Consider the following 23,192-nt stretch of genomic DNA (forward strand, 5'->3'; position numbering starts at 1 on the left):
TGCCCCACCAGGAGTGGGCGCGCAGGCGCACAAGGACCACACCACTGCCTGGCCGTTGGAGGTCAGAGCGGCCAGGAAGGACCCTGACGGCCCCCTGGGTCCTTGGCTCCTTGCTACCTAAGAGATGACCTCTGGGCAGGGTCTGGGGACCTGATCCTGACGGTGCTGCCGGCTGAGAGCACAGCTGTTCAGCCAGGCCCACGCGTGGAGACACCCTTAGCCCAGCCTGGACCTGCAAGGGCCACGCTCCATCCTTGGGACCTCCAACAAGTAAAATGAGAGGTAATGATGTCACTTTGCTTATGGGATTTCTTTTCTGTTCTTTTCATTTTAAGTTGAATTTATTGGGGTGACACTGGTTAAGAAAATTATACAGGTGTCCGGCGCTCCATTCTACAGCACGCCTCTGGACACTGCTGTCAAGCGCAATAGAGAGAGACTCAGAGAAAGCAGGCTGGCCCTGCCGGGTGGGAGCTGGGGGAGGGGGAGGGGCAGCAGGAAAGGCATGGAAAGAAGGAAACAATTGCCTTTGAGTTTGGGGAGGAGGTGGCGAAATAACAAGGAAAGAATCAAACTTACGTATTTTCTTTTGAGCAAAGCATGTATACCTGTTCTGTATTCTTTTGTAGAAGTTTACTAACTGAAGATATCACTAAAGATTAGAGACAATCATATAGAGGAAATGCTGGCAGTATGGCTGGATGTGTGTGTTCAAGAATCTCTACAGCAAATGCACTTGTATTTGGGGTATGTACAACTTCACTTTGACTAAATTTGAGGTCATGCACTACTTCAATTTAATAAGGAATATTGGTGGATCTGGAAAGGGTCAGATTTGGTTAGTCAAAAGGGTAAAAATTGCTCTTGTTTTATTTTAAATGTTGATTGTCTAATATAAATTTTGACTGATCCCATGCTACCTCATAAACACACACACAAGGTTGTGTGTGTGTTTGTTAGATGTCTGTTAGGTATAAGCGCACTGACTAAACTAACATATACAGGGTAATAGATAAAATCCAAAGTAGGAATAAAAAGTGGCTTTTTTTTTTAAACTGTGAAAGAAATCTATTGCTGATCTCATTTAAATACTGCATTGATGTCTATTTAGTAATATGATTATTAATATGTTTCTTAAGCTATAAACAGTTTATGTAGCTCTCTTGATAAAAACAGCAAGGAATTATGAAGATCATGCTTTCACATCTGGAGGAGAAAAACTTTTCCACTGGATGTGAACTTCTCTTTTGAAATTTGAAATTGACTACTGTGTAGACCAAATGTCTGAGTCTCCTATCTGACTGTTCAACTTGGAGTCACAGACCCCTTAAACATCAGAAGAAAGCTCTGAATCTTCTTCTCAGACTCACATACATATCATAACCCTTTGCACCCTTTTTTTTTTTCTGGGGGAGGACTATGTTCTCCTGAAACTCGCTCATTGGATTTAAGTTAGGAACCATCATTAAATAAGAAAAGCCATCTTGTCTTTCTCCACACACCAGCAGCCTTGCTTTCTTGTAGAGTTCTTAATAAGCTTTGGCTAAATTGATATGTCATGGTTGCCAATAATGTAACTTAAACTCTGTTTTTTGTTTGTTTTTATTTTTGTTTTTTAGTTAGAGTGAGAGAGAGACAGGGACAAACAGGAAGGAAGAGAGATGAGAAGCATCAACTTATTGCAGCACTTTAGTTGTTCATTGATTGCTTTCTCATATGTGCCTTGACTAGGGGACTCCATCTCAGCCAGTGACCCCTTGCTCAAGCCAGCAACCTTGGGCTTCAAGCCAGCAATCATGGGGTGATATCTATGATCCCAAGCTCAAGCCAGCGAGCCTGCACTCAAGCTGGTGAACCATCTCAAGCTGGCGACCTTGGGGTTTCAAACAAGGTCCTCAGCATCCTAGTTCTATGCTCTATCCACTGTGCCACAGCCTGGTCAGGTTTACACTCTAAATCTATAAAAAATGCATGAGATTGCTAACCCCAAAAGTGACTTTTCTATGCAAAAAACCCCTACTTCTCTAAAATGTATTTTTAATATTAGCCAATTGCATATGTTTTACATAGACTACTTGCTTTACAAACAGCTGGAACTATTAAAGTTAAAACAGTTAAATAATCTTCTTTTTGGGTAAACCAATCCAAGAAATACATGGTTAAGTGTACTGATGTTTTACTTTTATCTTTTGTAAAAGTGTTGAATGTTTTCTTATTTACTGTAATTTTGTTATAAATTACATGATTTCAGTACTAACGGCATTCTCTTCTCACAGGCTATCCAGATATTGATTGGCATCTATCATCTTTTCATGTGGTTTTTAATATTGACTTTGTATATGGGACAGATTAAAGGAGTCTTTGGGAAGTATGAGCCTATAACTTACAAAACAGGATGTGCTTTATGGGGAATCGTTGTGAGTAGACTGCATTTATATGATTTAATCATTCAGTAAATAATATGCATGTGACTAATGGAAGATAGGGAACAGTTTCTAAACAAACTTTTCAGGAGAATTATGTAACGAAATGTCAGGTTGGTAATTTATTCAAAATCAAACTCTGTTTTTTTGACAAATATATTTTGAGCACTATTAACTTACCAGTGCTGTTGGAAGGGATGTAGATATAGGAGTGGATATACAATGAAAACCGTAAGTTGGATTGTCCTTAAATATGTGAAAGAGAAAGAATCTTAACTATAGTATTCATCAGCATGGTTAATTTTTATGTGTGTTGTTGTTACCTTAGCTTCCTCACACAGTGAGTTTATACTCACACATCTTCTAAAATTGTCATCACCTGCACTCTTCTGTGGTTCTACACAGCCATAATGTAATAGGAAAATCTGTAGCGTGTGGCATCCTGGATAGCAAGCAAACAAAGAAATAGGGAAAGATAACCTATATTACATTTTATTTTGTCAAATAAGACAAGGGCTGACCATTGGGTTTAGCAATATGGAGACCTGTAATCAACTGATAAGTAGTTTCAATTGAATTGTGGGGCAGAGGCATGACTAGAGTTTGTGGAAGAAGAAGAAGAAGAAAGAAGGAGAAGGAAGAAGAAGAAGAAGAGGAGAAGGAGGAAGAGGGGGAAGAGGAGGAAGAAGAAGACGAGGAGGATAAAGAAGAGGAGGAGGAGGGGGGAGGAGGAGGAGGAAGAGGAAGAAGAAGAAGGGGAAGAAAGAGGAGAAGGAGAAGAAAGAAGATGAAGGAGAAGAGGAGGAGGAGGAGCCACAACCTCCCAACATTCCATCTACCTACTTATCAAAATATTTCTCCTTTCTCTCTTCTTCTACCTTTTCTTCCTGTTACCTACCTTGACACTATTTACATTAAAAATGGATAATTCTTTGTTGTGGGGGCTGTCCTATGTACTGTAGAATGTTTATCAGCATCTGAGGTCTCTGCCCACTAAATGCACACTCCTGAGGAGGAAGAGGAGGGAGACAGAAGAAAAGAAAAATTAACATAATCACAGACAACTCCTTTAAGGACTTGGATGTTTTGTGGCATAGCAAAATGAGGTGGTAGCTGGGGAAAATTTGGGTCAAGAGAGGGTTTGGTTATTTGTTTCAAGAAGTTGGAAATATCATGTCTTTTATTGAGGGAACTGAATCAGGAGAAAATTGATGATGTGAGATAAATGGTGCGAGAGAGGGACCATCAGAATCATGTACTTGTATGATGATGAATTTTAATACACAAATAGTTAAGAGCATGGACAGTTCATCTTTAACATGGTTCTCAACTAGAGGTGATTTTGCTGTTCAGAGAACATTTGATGTGTGAAGACAATTTTGGTTTTCACAGCTCAGGTGTGTGCATCTAGTGGGCAGAGACCACGAATGCTGATGAGCTAGAAAAATAGAAGTTAGTGGTCAGAGTGGGATACTTAAAATTGAGTTTTGAAAAATGTTACACTTATTGGCAGAAACAAGGACAAAGAATGCATATGGGAGGGAGCAACTGAGCATGGAGTCAAAGGATTGAAGGAGATAAATTCAAAGAACCATAAGCCCAGGGTAGTAGAAGGATTTTATATGTATATATTGAAATACTAAAGATTAAGAGATGTTAGAGAGAGAGTTAAAGACAAGAATTAAAATTACCTCTAGAAAGAGAAGAGTGCGCAAGGGGTAAACATAGGACTTTAACCAGGAGGGATAGTGGGTGAAAGAATCTATGAGATTTGATTCAAAGCTGGAGTAGAGAGAATGGTTGGAAGTAGAAAGAAGGAGCAAGGACACAACCAAAGGTATCAGGGCTATTGGAGATAAGATGGCCATTACTTGAGAGGCTAGAAATGAAGCAGTGGCCTCTAAGAGCCACTCTGCCTTTATACCTTGGCTCGCAAGTGTCAAGGCACTGAATTGCAAAGCAATAGGAAATAGTGAATTTGCAGACACAATCCAGATGAATGTTTCCTGCCCCTCAGTGTTTAATCTTTCATGTTATAAAAATAGCATATTCAAATCCTAGAACAAATTATCTAAAAATTTTGTTAAATTTAATACAATGCAAAACTTCATATTTAGGTCATAAACTTGGAAAGGTATTTTGTAAAGCACATGGTTTGGTCATTCACATTAGAGAGCACTCCCATTTAGAATTCACAAGATATTTTCACTTTATATTCTGAATTAGCTCTTACCTTTACTGTGTATGTCTTTGGAAATCTCAACTTTTATTGCAAAATGAAGTGCTGAGTGTGTAGATTTAAATTGGGTTTTTTGTTTGTTTGTTTTGTTTTGTTTTTGTATTTTTCTGAAGCTGGAAACCGGGAAGCAGTCAGACAGACTCCCGCATGCACCTGACAGGGATCCACCCGGCACGCCCACCAGGGGGCAATGCTCTGCCCCTCTGGGGCGTAGGTCTGTTGCGACCAGAGCCACTCCAGCACCTGGGGCAGAGGCCAAGGAGCCATCCCCAGCGCCTGGGTCATCTTTTGCTCCAATGGAGCCTCGGCTGCAGGAGGGGAAGAGAGAGACAGAGTGGAAGGAGAGGGGGAGGGGTGGAGAAGCAGATGGGTGCCTCTCTTGTGTGCCCTGGCCGGGAATCAAACCTGGGACTTCCGCACACCAGGCCGACGCTCTACCACTGAGCCAACCGGCCAGGGCCAATTTAAGTTATTTTTGAGGAATTAGTAAGCTTGAGATTTGGCCTTTTGATATACGGTGCAGTATAAATATTGTTTTTCCACAAATTAGCCTTGACTGGGATCTTCATCAGAGTCACTAAAACAATACAGACAAGACAAAAGGAATATCTCAAGGGAATTGTTCAGCATGCCTTCAAAAAGTATGGCATTGCTTTATACTTCTGGGAAACAGACAACGCAGCCTAGTATGAAATAAAGAAACCTCTTTTTGAAAACAAAGACAAAAATAAGAATAGCAGCTGTTACCCTAATACTGCCATAGTCTCAGTTAAGAGATATATTTTGTATGAACACAATGTGGAATGGACTCATGGGCCACTTCTTTCACTTCTGGATATGTATACAGTAATCATACTTAGTGGCATTTTATGAGGAAGAACAGCAATAGACATAATAATTGAATGAGTTCAGAAAGCCTGCACAGATCTAAGCAGATCTAGTCCCTGATTCCGAACTGCTTCAGTCATCTTTGGCATATACCACAAACAGAAGTCTGCCCACTGTCTCCTATATATTTCAGTTATTAGTGATCTGTCTATTGATTCTCAGTTCATTACTCTATGTCCTGACTTTTTCAACTAAAACTTTTTATATTTTGTTACTCTTGGTATTATAAAAATAACTGACTTAGAAGACAGAGTTGTTAAAAATACATTTTAAGTTGATGAGCACTATTAATGAATATTTATAAATATGTTTTTATATCCAGTTTATCATTTCAGGAATCTCCATAATAAAAATAGCAAGGTTTTCAACTCAAAGCATGGTAAGTTAAAATGTTTAGAGTCTCCTAGAAATCACTTATCCCAAAGCTAAATAAACTTTTTAAAAAGATAGTATGTAAACAATGATGGAATCTACCCTATTTGTAAAGTCAATGAAGGAATTAAGTGAAAGTCCAAAAGCATATAATTTAATGTAGACAAACATGCACTACTAATGAGAATCATGATTATGTAGAGGTTTCTAAATTTATAGGGTTTTTGTTTTGAGGGAGTTTTTTGGGGGGGGTATTCTACCTTCTTTTAAGTGTATATAAACTGTACCATTAGAAAAAATGTAATAGGCCCTAATACCTTTATATACAAACATAATACTGCTATAAAACTCCATTTTCCTAGCTATCTAGTTTGGGAGCAGGATTGTATCTTGTAACAAAATAGAAGGTATGTCCAAAATAAATCCCATTTACAGTATAGATGGAAAAATACTAGGAAAATTTTAGAGTTAAATGATACCTTAGAAATTAATTTACTTAATCTCATAATTATATAGATTAAAAAACTGTACATTATTGTAAAGATATCCAAAACTATTGATGGATGTTTCCTAGAGAATTAAAATCCAGCACTAAAAATCATTGATCCTATTTGGTTAATTTCTACAAGCAATGTTCCCCATCATTTCTTTTCTATTATCCTTTTTGCAATGGAACTCCTTTTGTTCCGATCACATAAGGTTTTCTTCCAACTGACTCAGAAGATTGTAAAATGCAATATTTTTTAGCAAAAATGAAAGATGTATGTTTATTGATGTGATGATATATTAGTGTCTTCTCCAGAATAACTAGGCTTCATGTAAACCAGAAAAAAATATTTTACTCTGATTTACAGTATTTATTTATTTATTCATATTTTAATGAGAGGAGGGAAGGCAGAGACAGACTCCTGCATGTGCTCCAACTGGGATCCACCTGGCAAGCCCACTAGGGGGCGATGCTCTGCCCATCTGGGGCCCTTGCTCCGTTGCAACTGGAGCCACTTTTTACCACCTGAGTTGGAGGCCATGGAGCCATCCTCAGTGCCTGCAGCCAACTTACTCCAATTGAGCCATGGCTGCAGGAGAGGGGAAGGAGAGAGAGAGAGAGAGAGAGAGAAGTGAGAACGGAGGGGAAAAGCAGATGGGCACTTCTCTTGTGTGCCCTGACCAGGAATCGAACCCCAGACTTCCACACACTGGGCCGATGCTCTACCACTGAGACAACCAGCCTGGGCCAAAGTATTTTACTCACGCATGCCAATGTTTATAAAGCTTCAGAAACTAGATCAAAGTTTTAACTAGATGATTTTTTTTTTAGCATACTGCCTAACCAAAGTGTTTACTCTGATTATAATAAATTTGCCCTATATCTTTGTTACAGGTCATATGTGCTTTGACCTTGAACATCATCTGTATAGTTATTTCAGTTGTTGCAACATTTTTAACAGTATTTGAACTGTCTCAGTTTCACTCTGTGTCGTATAGGAATTATGGACAAGCGGTAAGTGACAGTTCTATAGGAACATCTCTATTTCAAAATGATTCTTTTCAGACGTTTTGAGGCTTTAAGAGGTAAAATAAGGCTTTTATTGGTCCTCACAAAGCTCTCTGATTTAATAGTAAACTCTTGATTGAAAGTTCTGACTCAAAAATAATTCTAGCATGATTTTTTGTAAATCTCACAAGAGTGTTTGAGTTCTTGACATGCCCAATTAAAATAAAACAAGTAAATAAAACGAAGGCCTCAGTGGTAAGTGTATCTGCATTATGCATGGGATCACTGATGATGTTCTTAAAGAAAAATATAAAACTAGATTCCCATAATCCACAAAAGAATTCTGCTATTGATGTATATAGTTGGGATTGTAGACACCTAGTAATTCCTGGTTTAACATGTAGCACTTAATGCACATTTTTGTATCTCACATGCATTTTTCTTTAAGTCCTGAAATACTAGATAAATGTAAATATCCTTACTGATATCACAGTAGATTTTTTTCAGTTGTGTTGGCTTTAAATTCAGAATCACAATTGTTAGTGCTGCAATACTTTAAAAGATCTTCCACTTAAGATTATAGCAAATTGGAGTGGGGCTCCTCTGTGTTCCCTGGGCAACACAGCAAAACAAAGAATTTGAAAGTTTTAATTCAAAATATATTTCTAATGAGAAGAAGAGTTATTGTAGGTGAGGGATAAACTTCCTACTTCCGCCATATACCCCCACTCCATAGGACCATCGGTGGGAGGACTCCAGGCACAGAGAACAGAAGCTTAGAGGACAAGATGTTGAGAGAAGATGCAATAATACTTCAAAATAGATTGTGTAATGAGTGATGACTTTTCCCTCTAAATTGTAAGAAAATTCCCTACTTGCCCTGGAAATTCAATCTAGAAATCTTTAATTCTAATTTTGGAGCCAAAGATAAGGAAGGAGGTATAAGTATAGAGTTATTTTAAGTTATTTTAGCTTACCACACCTATTCATAAGCTTGTAATCATCAGTTTAAGATAAAGCATCATTGCCAGGACCTACCTTTAGCAAACACTATTTCAAACCATTGCAGACTGGATCCATCTGACCTGAATTCAGTATTAACGATCAGTTTCACAATCTCCCAAACATACATTTCAGCTTTATTTGCTGTGTATGATCAGTCACACAAAACAAACTTGTATTTTAGACCTGCATCTCAACCTGCGGTCTTTCCTTAGAAATGTTACAGTATTATAGACCTACATTTACTAAAGCAGCCAGCATTTTACAAGACTTTCCATATGCCAACATAAGCAAGTGGCTTGGCTAAATCTGCAAACTAATCAAGTTCTCAGTGTTTGCAGATAGGTTCAGCCAGCCCCAAAAATGCATGCCGCAAAATAGAGTCCTCATGTAGCAAAATGCTGAATAGCATAAATCCCGAACCATACCGCCTTTATCCAGACACCATCCTCTGTGTAACTTCCTTGTTCCTTAGTTTCTTTCTGTGTAAACGGAGAAAATGTTAACACAACCTATTTGTTAACTGCTTTGTCTGTTTCACAAACTCAACAGATAGCAAATGAAAGATATTTAGCTCCTCAAAAATACTGTACTTTAAAACTCCCTTCTGTCAATCTCCTAAACTCAAAACTTTTCTGTAACCCTTCCTCCTTCTCTTTCCGCTACCTTCCCAATTGCCAAATATTGTTTATTACTTACTTAACTTTTTGTTGATTAGGACTCCTATGGTTGTGAGTGACAGGAAATGCAACCCAAAGTGACTTAAGCCAAAAAGGGCACTTAATGACTTTAGCAGGATTCAGAAGCTTAAATCCTGTGTTTAGGACTCAGTCACCCTGTTGTTTTCCTACTTGAACTTCTTGGTCAGACATCTTGCCACTTCCAGGAAGAGAGCTTGAGAATAATATGAACATAAATAAAGAAATTCGGGCAAAATAACTTTTTACAGTCTTACCTGCTAAGAGGTCTCTAGTATTTTCCAGCTTAAATGTACAATGGTGTTTCTGCCAACAAAATTAAATCAGAATTCTTCACCTTGCCATTTCAAACCCCCTACAGTCTTTCCTTTCCTTTTCTTTTTTTCTTCTTTTCCAAGTGAGAGCAGGGTAAGTCGAGAGATAGACTCCCACATGAACCCCAACCGGAATCCACCTGGCAACTCCCATCTGGGGCCATGCTCAAAACTAAGCTATTTTTAGTGCCTGAGGAGAAAATTCCACAGAGCCATCCTCAGTGCCCAGGGCTGATGCACTTGAGCCAGTTGAGCCTGGGCTGCAGGAGGGGAAGAGAGAGAAAGAGAGATGAAGGAAAAGGATGGAGAAGCATAGGGTCACTTCTCCTGTGTGCCCTGACTGGGAATAGAACCTGGGACTTCCACACACCAGGCTGATGCTCAACAGTCTTTATCTTGTTTTCGTAGCATACGCGAATGAACACTATGCCTGAGTTAAACTTATTTTATCATTTTCTCAATAGGCCATGTTCATTTTTGCATTCAGTCTTTTGCTCACATTATCAAACCATAGATTATGTGATACATATTTTAGCTTTATTGGTTGGTTCTACAATATTTTATGTCTTCATTTCTTAATTATTTTGTCACCCTTTTAATTTTTGCTACTAAATTCTTTCAGGAACAAGAAAGTTTATAAAGAAACAAATAAATTAAAGCTGCCTAGAATGCTTCTTCCACACTTCACTTTTCTCAGTCCTGCTTTTATTTCAGAGGCCCCGCCTTTGTATGAAGCCCTCTTGGATATGGACGATGGCTCGTGGTGAACCTCCTGGCCCCTGTCATTGTTATCCACTTTGACATATTTAACATATGCTACCTTATATTATCTTTCTGTCTTTAATATAAACCTTGAGAAAACAGAAATATTTTGTCATTTCATTCTTGTCATCTAATTCCTACGAACTCATAGTTTATTTCATTTAAAGGTATTAATAACAAAAGAAGAGAAGGAATTGAAGAAGAGGGAATTATGATGTTATTGTTTCTAGGTCTATCATTCTTGTATTTCCAGAGCCAATACAAAAACTCCATTTATTTTCAGGAGTAGTACCAATATCATTCATCCTGATATGGAATTGAAAATAACCTTTCACCTAGCAACAGAAAGGGTCTGCTTTATATATACCAGCAATCAGAGACACCTAAAACTTCCCAGTGAAATACTGTTCTTTAAACTCTTAATTTACTCTCCCTTCCATATGCTATTAAAGCAATTTCTCTGTGATTTTTATTATCACACATGTAAATTTAAGTAGGTTTATAATTAAGAATAGTGGTTTTAATACCTGAGGATTGGGCCTGACCTGTGGTGGTACAGTGGATAAAGCGTCGACCTGGAAATGCTGAGGTTGCCGGTTCGAAACCTTGGGCTTGCCTGGTCAAGGCACATATGGGAGTTGATGCTTCCAGCTCCTCCCCCTCTTCTCTCTCTCTCTCTCTGTCTCTCCTCTTTCTCTCTCTATCTCTCCCTCTCCTCTCTAAAAAAATGAATAAATAAAAAAAATTTTTTTTAAATCACTTAAAATACCTGAGGATTGCTTGGTAAAATCTTTCGGTTGCCATCTTATCTTTGGAGACAGGAAAGTCAAATACTGACAGAAGAATTTGGATAGTGAGTGGTGCCAGGGAATCTGTAGTGAAGAGAATAAAGAAAATGAAGAGTTGTAGAAAGTGAGGCAAGAATAGGGAGTGGTGGAGAGACCAGGTGGTGGTGCAGTGAGTAGAGCGTCGGACTGGGATGCGGAGGACCCAGGTTCGAGACCCCAAGGTTGCCAGCTTGAGCGTGGGCTCATCCGGTTTGAGCAAAGCTCAATAACTTGTACCCAGGTCGCTGGCTTGAGCAAGGGGTTACTCGGTCTGCTGTAGCCCCACGGTCAAGGCACATATGAGAGAGCAATCAACAAGTAAGGTGATGCTTCTCATCTCTCTCAGTTCCTGTCTGTCTGTCCCTATCTATCCCTCTCTCTGACTCTCTCTCTGTCTCTGTAAAAAAAAATAAAAATAAAAAATAAAAAGAGGGAGCGGTGAAGATCAAGATTGAGAGTGTAAACACTGAATTCGGGGAATGAAGCTAGGAAACGGGAGCAGAAGGCAGAGGAGTGGAGAAGCCCAGGGAGATCAAAGGGTGAAGAAGCTCGTTTTATCTTCCCGTTTTCCTCTCATCTGGGAGCCCCCTCCTGAACACAGCTGCCCTTACTAAAATAATAATGCAGATTTCTCCCTATTTTCAGAAACTTGGGAGGGAAGTTGCACGTACTTTACTGCTCTCCTACCCCTTGGAAATAGTTATTGCATTAACATACACTATCTTCGGCTGTGTTGATTTGGTAAGTGATTATCTACTCTGGCATATCAACAACTGTTCATTTTAGTAAGCGAATTTTATGAGGAGATGAAATGCACTGGTACAATTTGTTTAGAATTAATAAAATGGGCTATGTGATAATATTCCCTTTTTAATTTTCTCTTTATTTTTTGTTTATAAAATTACAAAAGGAATATGTGAAACTAATAAAAAGTGAAAAAAATTATAGAATAAAAAACTATTGTCCTCAATGTGACCATCATACCCACACATGCAAATCTGCACAAAAAGGCATACACACACACACACAGTTTTTTTGTTACTAATTGTGTGATCATACTCATATTGTTTGGTCACATGCATGTTTCTCAACCGTCATAGAAACCTTTTCATTATAAAACAAACTTAATGCCTTTTTAATAGCATCATACCTTTACTTAGAATTTAACATTCCTTTATTGCTGCATACTTAGTTTTTTTCCAATTTTCTGAATTATAAGCAATTATGCAGTGAACATCCCAATACATATATCTTTGCAAATAAGACCTGTATTTCTGTAGGTAGTTGATTTCTAGAAGTGTACAGTTGACCCTTGAACAACACAGGGATTAGGGATACTAATCACCCCCATACAGTCAAAACCTGCACATAGATTTTACACCCCCAAAACTTAACTACTAATAGCCTCCTATTGACCAGAAGCCTTACTGATAACTTAGTTGATTAACAGATATTTTATATATTATATAATCTGATAATAAAGCTAGAGAAAAAGAATGCTATTAAGACAGTCATAAGGAAGATAAAATACATTTATAGTACTGTATTTATCAATACCGTAAGTTTATGTCATCTCTTACAAGATGAATAGTCTGTCTGTGAGCACTTGCATCAGTATAGTCTTACAGGTTCTGCATATTACTGTCACGACATTAAAAATGAAAACGTCATGTGAAAAATCCCTATTTATGTATAGGTTTAAGGATTCATGTGTTGGTAATAAAAAGCAACAATACGATAGCTTTATGGTGGTCTTGTGTAATTGATGTGATTGCTACAGAGTAGCCTAGCCTATACACTAATGAATAAGTTATTATTCATTACAGTATTACAGTCATATTCATAATACAGTATTGGAAACATTGTTACTTTTTTTTTTGTATTTTTCCGAAGTTAGAAGCAGGGAGGCAGTCAGACAGAATCCACCCAGCATGCCCACCAGGGGGCGATGCTCTGCCCATCTGGGGTGTTGTTCCATTGCTGCTGGAGCCATTCTAGCACCTGAGGTGGAGACCATAGAGCCATCTTCAGTACCTGGGCCAACTTTGCTCCATTGAAGCCTTGGCTGCGGGAGGGGAAGAGAGAGGCAGAGAGGAAAGAGAGGGGGAAGGGTGGAGAAGCAGATGGGCTGTTCTCCTGTGTGCCCTGACTGGGAATCAAGCCCAGGACTTCCACACGCCGGGCTGATGCTCTACTGCTGAGCCAACTGGCCAGAGCCACATTGTTACATTTTTTTTCTTTTTTTTTTTCCTTTTTCTTTTTCCTGTATTTCTCTGAAGTTGGAAATGGGGAGGCAGTCACACAGACTCCTGCATGTGCCCAACCGGGATCCACCCAGAATGCCCACCAGGGGGCAATGCTCTGCCCATCTGGGGCATCACTCTGTTGCAACCAGAGCCATTCTAGTGCCTGAGGCAGAGGCCACAGAGCCATCCTCAGCGCCTGGCCCAACTTTGCTCCAGTGGAGCCCCGGCTGCGGGAGAGGAAGAGAGAGACAGAGTGAAAGGAGAAGGGGAGGGATGGAGAAGCAGATGGGCACCTCTCCTGTGTGCCCTGGCCGGGAATTGAACCCGGGACTTCTGCACGCCAGGCCAATGCTCTACCACTGAGCCAACCAGCCAGAGCCACATTTTTACCTTTTTAAAAAAGTATTTACCTATGATGATAGGCTGATATGCAGTTTCTCCAATTATGAGAGAGAGAGAGGCATACTGTACGGTAATGTAATTCTGTAATGACACTGTTGTAACCATTCCAGACGTTGATGATGTCCTCTCTATGAGGGTTCTCTTCTACAACACTGACAGGCCTTTCCATAGAGTACCATGTTGCCAGGTGTAATGATGATCTTTAAAGGTCCTTGTGACCTCCTGATCTAGAGGCTGAATCAGAGACAACATGTTTGGGGGCAAGTAGATCACTTCAACACCTTCAGTGTTGAACTCATGGGGTTCTGGGTGACCAATGGCATTGTCAATATCAAAAGCACTTTAAAGGGCAGTCGCTTGCTGGCTAGGTACTTCTGACTTCAAGGAAAAGCACATGAAGCCATTCAGGAAAAGGGTTGTCAGTGTCCAGGCCTTCTTGTCGCACATCTAAAAGACTGACAGCTGGTGTTTCTCTTTTCCCTTCAAAGCTCGGTGTGAACTGTTTTATAGATAAGGGGTCCTGATCATAAACCTGGCTGCATTTGCACAATACAGTAGTAGAGTTAGCCTATTCCTTCCTGCCCTAAATCCTGGCGCTCGCTTTTCTTCCTGGTCCTCTGTGGCATTTCCCCCCAAGAATAGGGGACTTTTTTCAACATTAATTCCTGTTCAGGCAGGTATCCTTTCTCCTTAATTATTTTCTTTTTTTCTTTGTTTTTTCTTTTTTTGCGGCAGAGACAGAGTTAGAGAGAGGGACAGATAGGTACAGACAGACAGGAAGGGAGAGAGCTGAGAAACATCAATTCTTTCTTGCGGCTCCTTAGTTGTTCATTGATTGATTTCTCATATGTGCCTTGACCCGGGGTCTACAGCAGACTGAGTGACCCCTTGCTCAAGCCAGCGACCTTGGGCTCAAGCTGGTGAGCCTTGCTCAAACCAGATGAGCCTGCGCTCAAGCTGGCGACCTTGAGGTCTTGAATCTGGGTCCTCCACATTCCAGTCCGATGCTCTATCCACTGCGCCACTGCCTAGTCAGGCTAATTATTTTCTTAATGACATCTGGGAATTCATCTTCCTTTTGATCAGTAGAAGCTTCTTCTCTTGTTTTCTTGATATTTGTTAAGCCAAACCTCTTTCTCAAATGATCAAACCATCCTTTGCGGACATTTAATTCTCCAGCTTTAGATCCACTGCCTGCCTTTTGCTTTAATTTGTCCTATGATGACTTTGCTTTCACTTGAATCATAGTAGAGTCTATAGGTATGCAATTCTTATAGAAATCTTGCACCCACAATAAAGCTGCATTTTCAATAAATGATAAAGTATTTTGCAAGAAGTACAAGGTTTCGTGCCTGCTAGCATAGCTGCAGCGACAGATTCACAAGCTTCCTTTTCTGTTTTGCAATGCTCCCTACACTGGAATCGTTTATCTTGAAATGGTGGGCAGCCACAGCTTCACACCTCAATCTATGATGGATATAAAGCAATTCAGCTTTTTCCTGGAATGTCTTGAGTTTTCTTGCTTCTTGGGAGCACTTCCGGCATCAGTAGTGGCACTTTGCAGGGTCCAATGGTGCTATTCATAGTTTACAGGAGTACACCAAACACGAAGAAAAATATGTGAAAACTTCAGAAGATCACTTTTTACTGCAATGCGCAATTTCTTGGAGAGACAAACTTACAAGGAGTTGATTAACATCACATGACATTTTCAGAGGATACTCGCAACATTTGAACTCATCACAATGACACCGGGATGTGACTACAAAATTATTACAGTAGTATAGTTTGTACTACAGTTAATTGCATGCAATTAAGATCTAATACAACATCTTTATGTTTTTTTACTTCTCTCAACTGTGAATGGCACCATGTACAGTCTGTGGCATAAGTTATGATATATTTAAATTTATTATAATAGACTTGTGCATATTTTATGGTAGTAAATGATAAAATAGACTGGAAGCTACATATATTTTATGCATTTATGACATACCAAACTTTTTCTTAACTTTTTCAATATTTCTACTCTGCAGTTTATCTGCAAGTTTTTTCAAATCTTCACAAATGTCCAAAAATGTTTCAATATTTATTTGTTTGTTTGTTTATTTTTATTTAGAGTAGGGGAGGCAGAGACAGACTCCCATATGCACCCTGACCGAGATCCACCTAGCAAGCCCACTAGGGTGCAATGCTCTGCCCATCTGGGGCCTTTGCTCCATTGTAACTGGAGCCATTTTTTAGCACCTGAGGCGGAGGCCGTGAAGCCATTTTCAGTGCCCAGGGCCATCTGGCTCTAATCCAGCCATGGCTGCAGGAGGGGCAGAGAAGAGAGAGACAGAGAAAGAGATGAGAGAGAAATGCAAGAGGGAGGGGGTGGAGAAGCAGATGGGCACTTCTCCCATGTGCCCTGACCAGGAAACAAACCTGGGACATTTACATGTCGAGCCAATGCTCTACCACTGAGCTAACCAACCAGAGCCTCCAATATATTTATTGAAAAAAAAATTGTAATTTAAACCTGTGTTGTTCAAGTGTCAACTGTAATTGTAAGTTTAATAACATCCCAAATAGCTGTAATACTTCACAGTACCACAAAATGATGATTTCCTCACAACTTAAAAAGATTAGATGTCAGCCTGACCTGTGGTGGTGCAGTGGATAAAGCATCAACCTGGAATGCTGAGGTGGCTGGTTTGAGACCCTGGGCTTGCCTGGTCAAGGCACATATGGGAGTTGATGCTTCCTGCTCCTCCCCCCTTCTCTCTACCTCCTCTCCAAAATGAATAATAAAATCTAGGGAAAAAAAAGACTAGATATCTACCATTTGTTCTTTCACAAATATTTATGGTAGGCCTACCATATACTAGACATTATAATAGACACTAAGGATGCAGTGATTAACAAGACAGCATCCCTATTCTCAGGGATCCTGCATTGCACTAGAAGAGAAAGACAATAAATACATACAAAGAGTAATTTTAGGCCCTGGCCGGTTGGCTCAGTGGTAGAGTGTCAGCCTGGCGTGCAGGAGTGCTGGGTTCGATTTCCGGCCAGGGCACACAGGAGAAGCGCCCATCTGCTTCTCCACCCCTCCCCCTCTCCTTCCTCTCTGTCTCTCTCTTTCCCTCCTGCAGCCAAGGCTCCATTGGAGCAAAGTTGGCCTGGGCGCTGAGGATGGCTCTGTGGCCTCTGCCTCAGGCACTAGAATGGCCCTGGTTACAACAGAGCAACACCCCAGATGGGCAGAGCATCACCCCCTGGTGGGCATGCCGGGTGGATCCTGGTCGGGCGCATGCGAGAGTCTGTCTGACTGCCTCCCCGTTTCCAACTTCAGAAAAATAAATTAAAAAAAAAAGTAATTTTAGGAAATGGAAAAGTGTTATGAAGTAAAATAAAGCAGAGTAAAGAGATAAGGCAAAGATTATTTTACACAGGATGGTAGGGGAAAGCTCTATGAGTGGGACTAACTAAAATGCGAAAGTAACTCTGTTACTACAGAATTCTGGAGTGAGGATATGGCAGATGTCCCCCAAAAGAAGTGAAAAAACTGGTTAGAAATGTGAATAAACAATCCTTTAAATATCCCAGACATTTACCAGTAAATGCACCAGTTGAGAAGTGTTGAAGAAAAATTACTGAACCTCAATAAAAACAAGGGGTGTCTGACATTTCAGCTTGGTGCTGCTCTAATTTTTCCCATTCTGCACCCATTCCCACCCAGGTTCTATTTTATAGAAATTTACCTGGATGAGTCAACTGTGAAGACTAGCAATCTCACTACTGGAAAGGGCTGATTTTTTTTGCAGCAGAGCACAGAAAGTTCCATGACTAGCAGTGTTATTATAACAATAGTGATCTCAGTGACAAACTGGAAAAGCCAATATAACACATAGCTTAATTGAGATCACAATCACTTGTTGAGTCAAGAAATTAACTGGCAACCAGCCAGAAGATTAAAGAGAGATTTTGAGAACAAAAGGGGCAACATAGGCCTTGATAATACCCTACTTATCCCTGTGGTCCAAAAGATTAAGGAGACTGGAGAGTGTCCTAGTAAGCTTTTCACACCTGGCTGAATAAGAGGTCTTGCAAACACAAGTGGGCAGATTTACAAATGGCCCATACTTTGAATATATTCCTTAAACTAAACTGATTCATTGACAAAGGGTAGAAGTCAGCTCTCACCCACTGCAAGGGACATAAACTCCAAAAAATTAGTATAAGCAAGTCACAAAAGACAATAACAACTACTCCTGAAGTAAGTAGAAGCAATTAGAATGCAAAGTTGCTACAATGAACTATCTAAAATATCCATTTTTCAGCAACAATAACAAAATATGACAGGCAAAGAACAGGAAATAGTGACCTACACACTTGTAAAAAGCAGTCTTAGAAGGAAGGGAAGACAAATGTTGAACTTTACAAAGAAAAACTTCAAAGAACTAAAGGAAAATATCCTTAAAGAATTAATACATCAAATAATATCAATGTCATTACCTTGATTGTGATGATAGTATCACAGTGTTTGCATATGTCTGAATTTATCAAATTGTACACATTAAATATGTGCAGTTCTTTGCATATCAGTTTACACCTTAATAAAGCTGTTTAATTTTTAAAATAAGAATATAAATAAAAGAGATAGAAATTAATAAAGAAAAAAAAACAAATGGAAATCCTGAAGTTTAAAAATAGAGTTACTGAAATGAAAAATTCATTAGAGGAGCTCAACAGATTTGAGCTGACAAAAGACAAAATCAGCAAACATAATAGGACAATATAAACTCTCTAATCTGAAAAATGAGAAAGAAGAGAACAAGAAATTTTTGGTACACCATGTATTACACCTACATATGCATAATAAGAATCCCAGAAAACAATGGGACAAGGGAAAAAAACCTTGAAATAATAATTTCCAAAAATTTCCCAAATTTTTTTTTATAAATAAATTTTTATTTTAATAGAGTGACATCAATAAATCAGGGTACATATATTCAAAGAAAACATGTCCAGCTTATCATGTCATTCAATTCTGTTGCATACCCATCACCCAAAGTCAGATTGTCCTCCGTCACCTTCTATCTAGTTTTCTTTGTGCCCCTCCACCACCCCTCCCCCTCTCCCTCCTTCCCTCCCCCCACCCCCCGTAACCACCACACTCTTGTCCATGTCCATTAGTCTCATTTTTATGTCTCACCAATGTATGGAATCCTGCAGTTCTTGTTTTTTTCTGATTTACTTATTTCACTCAGTATAATGTTATCAAGGTCCATCCATGTTGTTGTAAAAGATCCGATGTCATCATTTCGTATGGCTGAATAGTATTCCATAGTATATATGTACCAAAGCTTTTTAATACACTCATCCTCTGATGGACACTTGGGCGTTTCCAGATCTTTGCTATTGTGAACAATGCTGCTATAAATATGGGGGTGCATTTCTTCTTTTCAAACAGTGCTATGGTGTTCTTGGGGTATATTCCTAACAGTGGTATAGCTGGGTCAAAGGGCAGTTTGATTTTTAATTTCTTGAGGAATCTCCATACTGTTTTCCACAGAGGTTGCACCACTCTGCATTCCCACCAGCAGTGCAGGAGGGTTCCCTTTTCTCCACATCCTCTCCAGCACTTATTTTGTGTTGTTTTATTGATGAGTGCCATTCTGACTGGTGTGAGGTGATATCTCATTGTGGTTTTAATTTGCATTTCTCTAATAATTAGTGATGTAGAGCATTTTTTCATATGCCTATTGGCCATCTGTATGTCCTCTTTGGAGAAGTGTCTATTCATTTCTTTTGCCCATTTTTGGATTGGATTGTTTGTCTTCCTGGTATTAAGTTGTACAAGTTCTTTATAAATTTTGGTTATTAACCCCTTATCAGACGCATTATCAAATATATTCTCCCATTGTGTAGTTTGTCTTTTTATTCTGTTCTTATTGTCTTTAGCTGTGCAGAAGTTTTTAGTTTGATCAAGTCCTATTTGTTTATCATGTCTTTTATTTCACTTGCCTGTGGAGACAAATCAGCAAATATATTGCTGCGAGAGATGTCAGAGAGCTTACTGCTTATGTTTTCTTCCAAGATGCTTATGGTTTCACGGCTTACATTTAAATCTTTTATCCATTTTGAGTTTATTTCTGTAAATGGTGTAAGTTGGTGGTCTAGTTTCATTTTTTTGCAGGTAGCTGTCCAATTTTCCCAACACCATTTGTTGAAGAGGCTGTCTTTACTCCAATGTATGCTCTTCCCTCCTTTGTCAAATATCAGTTGTCCATAAAAGTGTGGGTTTATTTCTGGGTTCTCAGTTCTGTTCCATTGATCTATATGCCTGTTCTTATGCCAGTACCAGGCTGTTTTGAGTACAATAGCCTTATAATATAACTTGATATCTGGAAGTGTGATACCTCCCACTTTATTTTTCCTTTTCAAGATTGCTGAGGCTATTCGTGTTCTCTTTTGGTTCCATATAAATTTTTAGAATATGTGTTCTATATCTTTGAAGTCATTGGTATTTTAATCGGTATTGCATTGAATTTATAAATTGCTTTCAGTAATATAGACATTTTAATGATGTTTATTCTTCCTAACCATGAGCACAGAATATGCCTCCACTTGTTTGTATCTTCCCTGATTTCTTTTATCAATGTTTTATAATTTTCCGAGGACAAGTCTTTAATCTCCCTGGTTAAATTTATTCCTAGGTACTTTATTTTTTTGGTTGCAATGGTAAAGGGGATTGATTCCTTAATTTCTCCTTCTGATAGTTCATTGTTAGTGTATAAAAATGCCTCTGATTTCTGAGTATTGATTTTATATCCTGCCACCTTGCTGAATTCATTTATCAGGTCTAGTAGTTTGTTGACTGCGACTTTAGGGTTTTCTATATACAATATCATATTATCTGCAAATAATGATAGTTTTACTTCTTCTTTTCCAATTTGGATGCCTTTTATTTCTTTTTCTTGTCTGATTGCTGTGGCTAGGACTTCCAGGACTATGTTGAATAAGAGTGGTGAAAGGGGGCACCCCTGCCTTGTTCTTGATCTTAAAGGGATTGCTTTTACTTTTTGCCCATTGAGTATGATGTTGGCTGTGGGTTTGTCATAGATGGCCTTTATCATGTTGAGGTATGTTTTCTGTATTCCCACTTTTCTGAGAGTTTTGATCATGAATGGGTGCTGGATTTTATCAAATGCTTTTTCTGCATCTATTGAAATTATCATATGGTTTTCCTCCTTCTTTTTGTTTATGTGATGAATCACATTGATTGATTTACGAATATTGTACCATCCTTGCCTCCTCAGAATAAATCCCACTTGATCATGGTGTATGATTTTTTCCATATATTGTTGGATCCGGTTTGCTAATATTTTGTTGAGGATTTTAGCATCTATATTCATCAGAGATATTGGCCTATAATTGTCTTTCTTAGTGTTGTCTTTGCCTGGTTTGGGAATCAGAATTATGCTCGCCTCATAAAAGGAGCTTGGAAGTCTTCCTTCCTCTTGAATTTTTTGAAATAGTTTGAGAAGGATAGGAGTTAGTTCTTCTTTGAATATTTGGTAGAATTCACTTGTGCATCCATCCGGCCCAGGGCTTTTGTTTGTTGGGAGTTTTTTGATAACTGTTTAGCTCTCATTTGTTGTAATTGGTCTGTTTAGGTTTTCTGATTCTTCCAGATTAATTTTTGGAAGATTGTATATTTCAAGGAATTTGTCCATTTCATCTAGGTTGTCTAGTTTTTTGGCATACAGTTCTTCATAGTATTTTCTTACAATATGTTGTATTTCTGTTGTCTCAGGTGTTATTTCTTCACTCTCATTTCTAATTTTATTTATTTGAGTCCTCTCTCTTTTTTTCTTGGTGAGTCTGGTTAAAGGTTCATCAATCTTGTTTACCTTTTCAAAGAACCAGCTCCTGGTTTCATTGATCCTCTGTATTGTTTCTTTAGCCTCTATGTCATTTATTTCTGCTCTGATCTTTATTATTTCCTTCCTTCTACTACCTCTGGGCTTTACTTGCTGTTCTTTTTCTAGTTCTTTTTCGATGTAGGGTCAAGTGTTTATTTGAGCTTTTTCTAGCTTCTTGAGGTATGCCTGTAATGCTATAAACTTCCCTCTCAGGAGTGCTTTTGCTTGTGTCCCATAAATTTTGAGTTGATGTATGCTCATTATCGCTTGTTTCTAAGAATTTTTTAATTTCTTCTTTGATCTCATTGTTTGCCCATTCATTATTTAATAACATGCTATTTAGTTTCCAAGTATTTGAGTATTTTTCAGTTTTTCTGTTGTGGTTGATTTCTAGTTTAATGCCATTGTGATCAGAGAAAGTGCTCGATATGATTTCAATCTTCTTAAATTTGTTGAGACCGCTTTTGTGCCCTAACATGTGGTCTATCCTAGAGAATGTACCATGAGCGCTTGAAAAGAATGTATATTCTGCTGTTTTAGGGTGAAAGGTTCTGAAGATATCTATTAAATCAAGTTGATCTAATATGTCCTTTAAGTCTGCTGTTTCTTTGTTAATTTTCTTTCTTGAGGATCTATCTAATGATGTTAATGGAGTATTAAAAATCCCCTACTATTATAGTATTGCTGTTGATCTTGCCCTTTAAATCCATCAAAGTCTGCTTTATATATTTAGGTGCTCCTATATTAGGTGTGTAGATATTTATAACGGTTATATCTTCCTGTTGGATTGCTCCCTTTATCATTATGTAGTGACCTTCTTTATCTCTAACTATAGTCTTTGTTTTAAAGTCCATTTTGTCTGATGTAAGTATTGTTACCCCAGCTTTTTTTTCATTTCCATTTGTATGAAATATTTTTTCCACCCTTTTATCTTTAGTCTATGTGCATCTTTTGATTTAAGGTGTGTCTCTTGTAGACAGCATATGTATGGGTCCTGTTTTCTTATCCACACAGCTATCCTATGTCTTTTGATCGGATCATTTAATCCATTTACATTTAAGGTTATTATTGATATGTAATTGTTTATTGCCATTTTATTCTTTAAAACTGTATTCTTCTTTTGCTATATTCTTTTTCTCCTTTGATCTGTTTACAACAGGTCCCTTAGCATTTCTTGCAGCCTTGGTTTGGTTTTAGTGAATTTCTTGAGGGGTTTTTTTTTGTCTGTAAAGCTTTTTATTTCCCCTTCAATTTTAAACTATAGCCTTGCTGGATAAAGCAGTCTTGGTTGTAGGCTCTTGTTCTGCATTACTTTGAATATTTCTTGCCATTCCCTTCTGGCCTCAAGTGTTTCTGTTGAGAAGTCGGATGTCATCCTTATGGGGGCTCCTTTGTAGGTGATAGTCTTTTTTTCTCTAGCAGCTTTTAATATTTTCTCTTTATCACTTACTTAGCTTTGGTATTTTAATTATGATGTGTCTTGGTGTTGATTTCTTTGGGTTTCTCCTTAATGGAGTTTTCTGTGCTTCCTGAACATGTGAGATGTTTTCCTGCCTTAATTGAGGGAAGTTTTCAGCTATGATATGCTTGAACAAAGTCTCTATCCCTTGT

At 38.5% G+C, this 23,192-nt stretch overlaps 1 protein-coding gene across 1 annotated transcript in view; it reads left to right on the forward strand.

Moving 5' to 3' along the window:
* The first annotated feature begins 693 nt into the window (after positions 1-693).
* MS4A13 (membrane spanning 4-domains A13) overlaps positions 694-23,192 on the forward strand; it is a 31,547-nt gene continuing 9,048 nt past the window's right edge. Inside the window, exons 1-5 of the mRNA XM_066252850.1 lie at positions 694-747; positions 2,277-2,417; positions 5,873-5,929; positions 7,304-7,423; positions 11,666-11,761. Coding sequence (XP_066108947.1) covers positions 694-747; positions 2,277-2,417; positions 5,873-5,929; positions 7,304-7,423; positions 11,666-11,761 — 468 coding nt within the window. The remainder of the gene's footprint in view (positions 748-2,276; positions 2,418-5,872; positions 5,930-7,303; positions 7,424-11,665; positions 11,762-23,192) is intronic.

The sequence above is a fragment of the Saccopteryx bilineata genome, chromosome 1 (assembly GCF_036850765.1).
Source record: "Saccopteryx bilineata isolate mSacBil1 chromosome 1, mSacBil1_pri_phased_curated, whole genome shotgun sequence".
Classification (NCBI taxonomy): Eukaryota; Metazoa; Chordata; class Mammalia; order Chiroptera; family Emballonuridae; genus Saccopteryx; species Saccopteryx bilineata.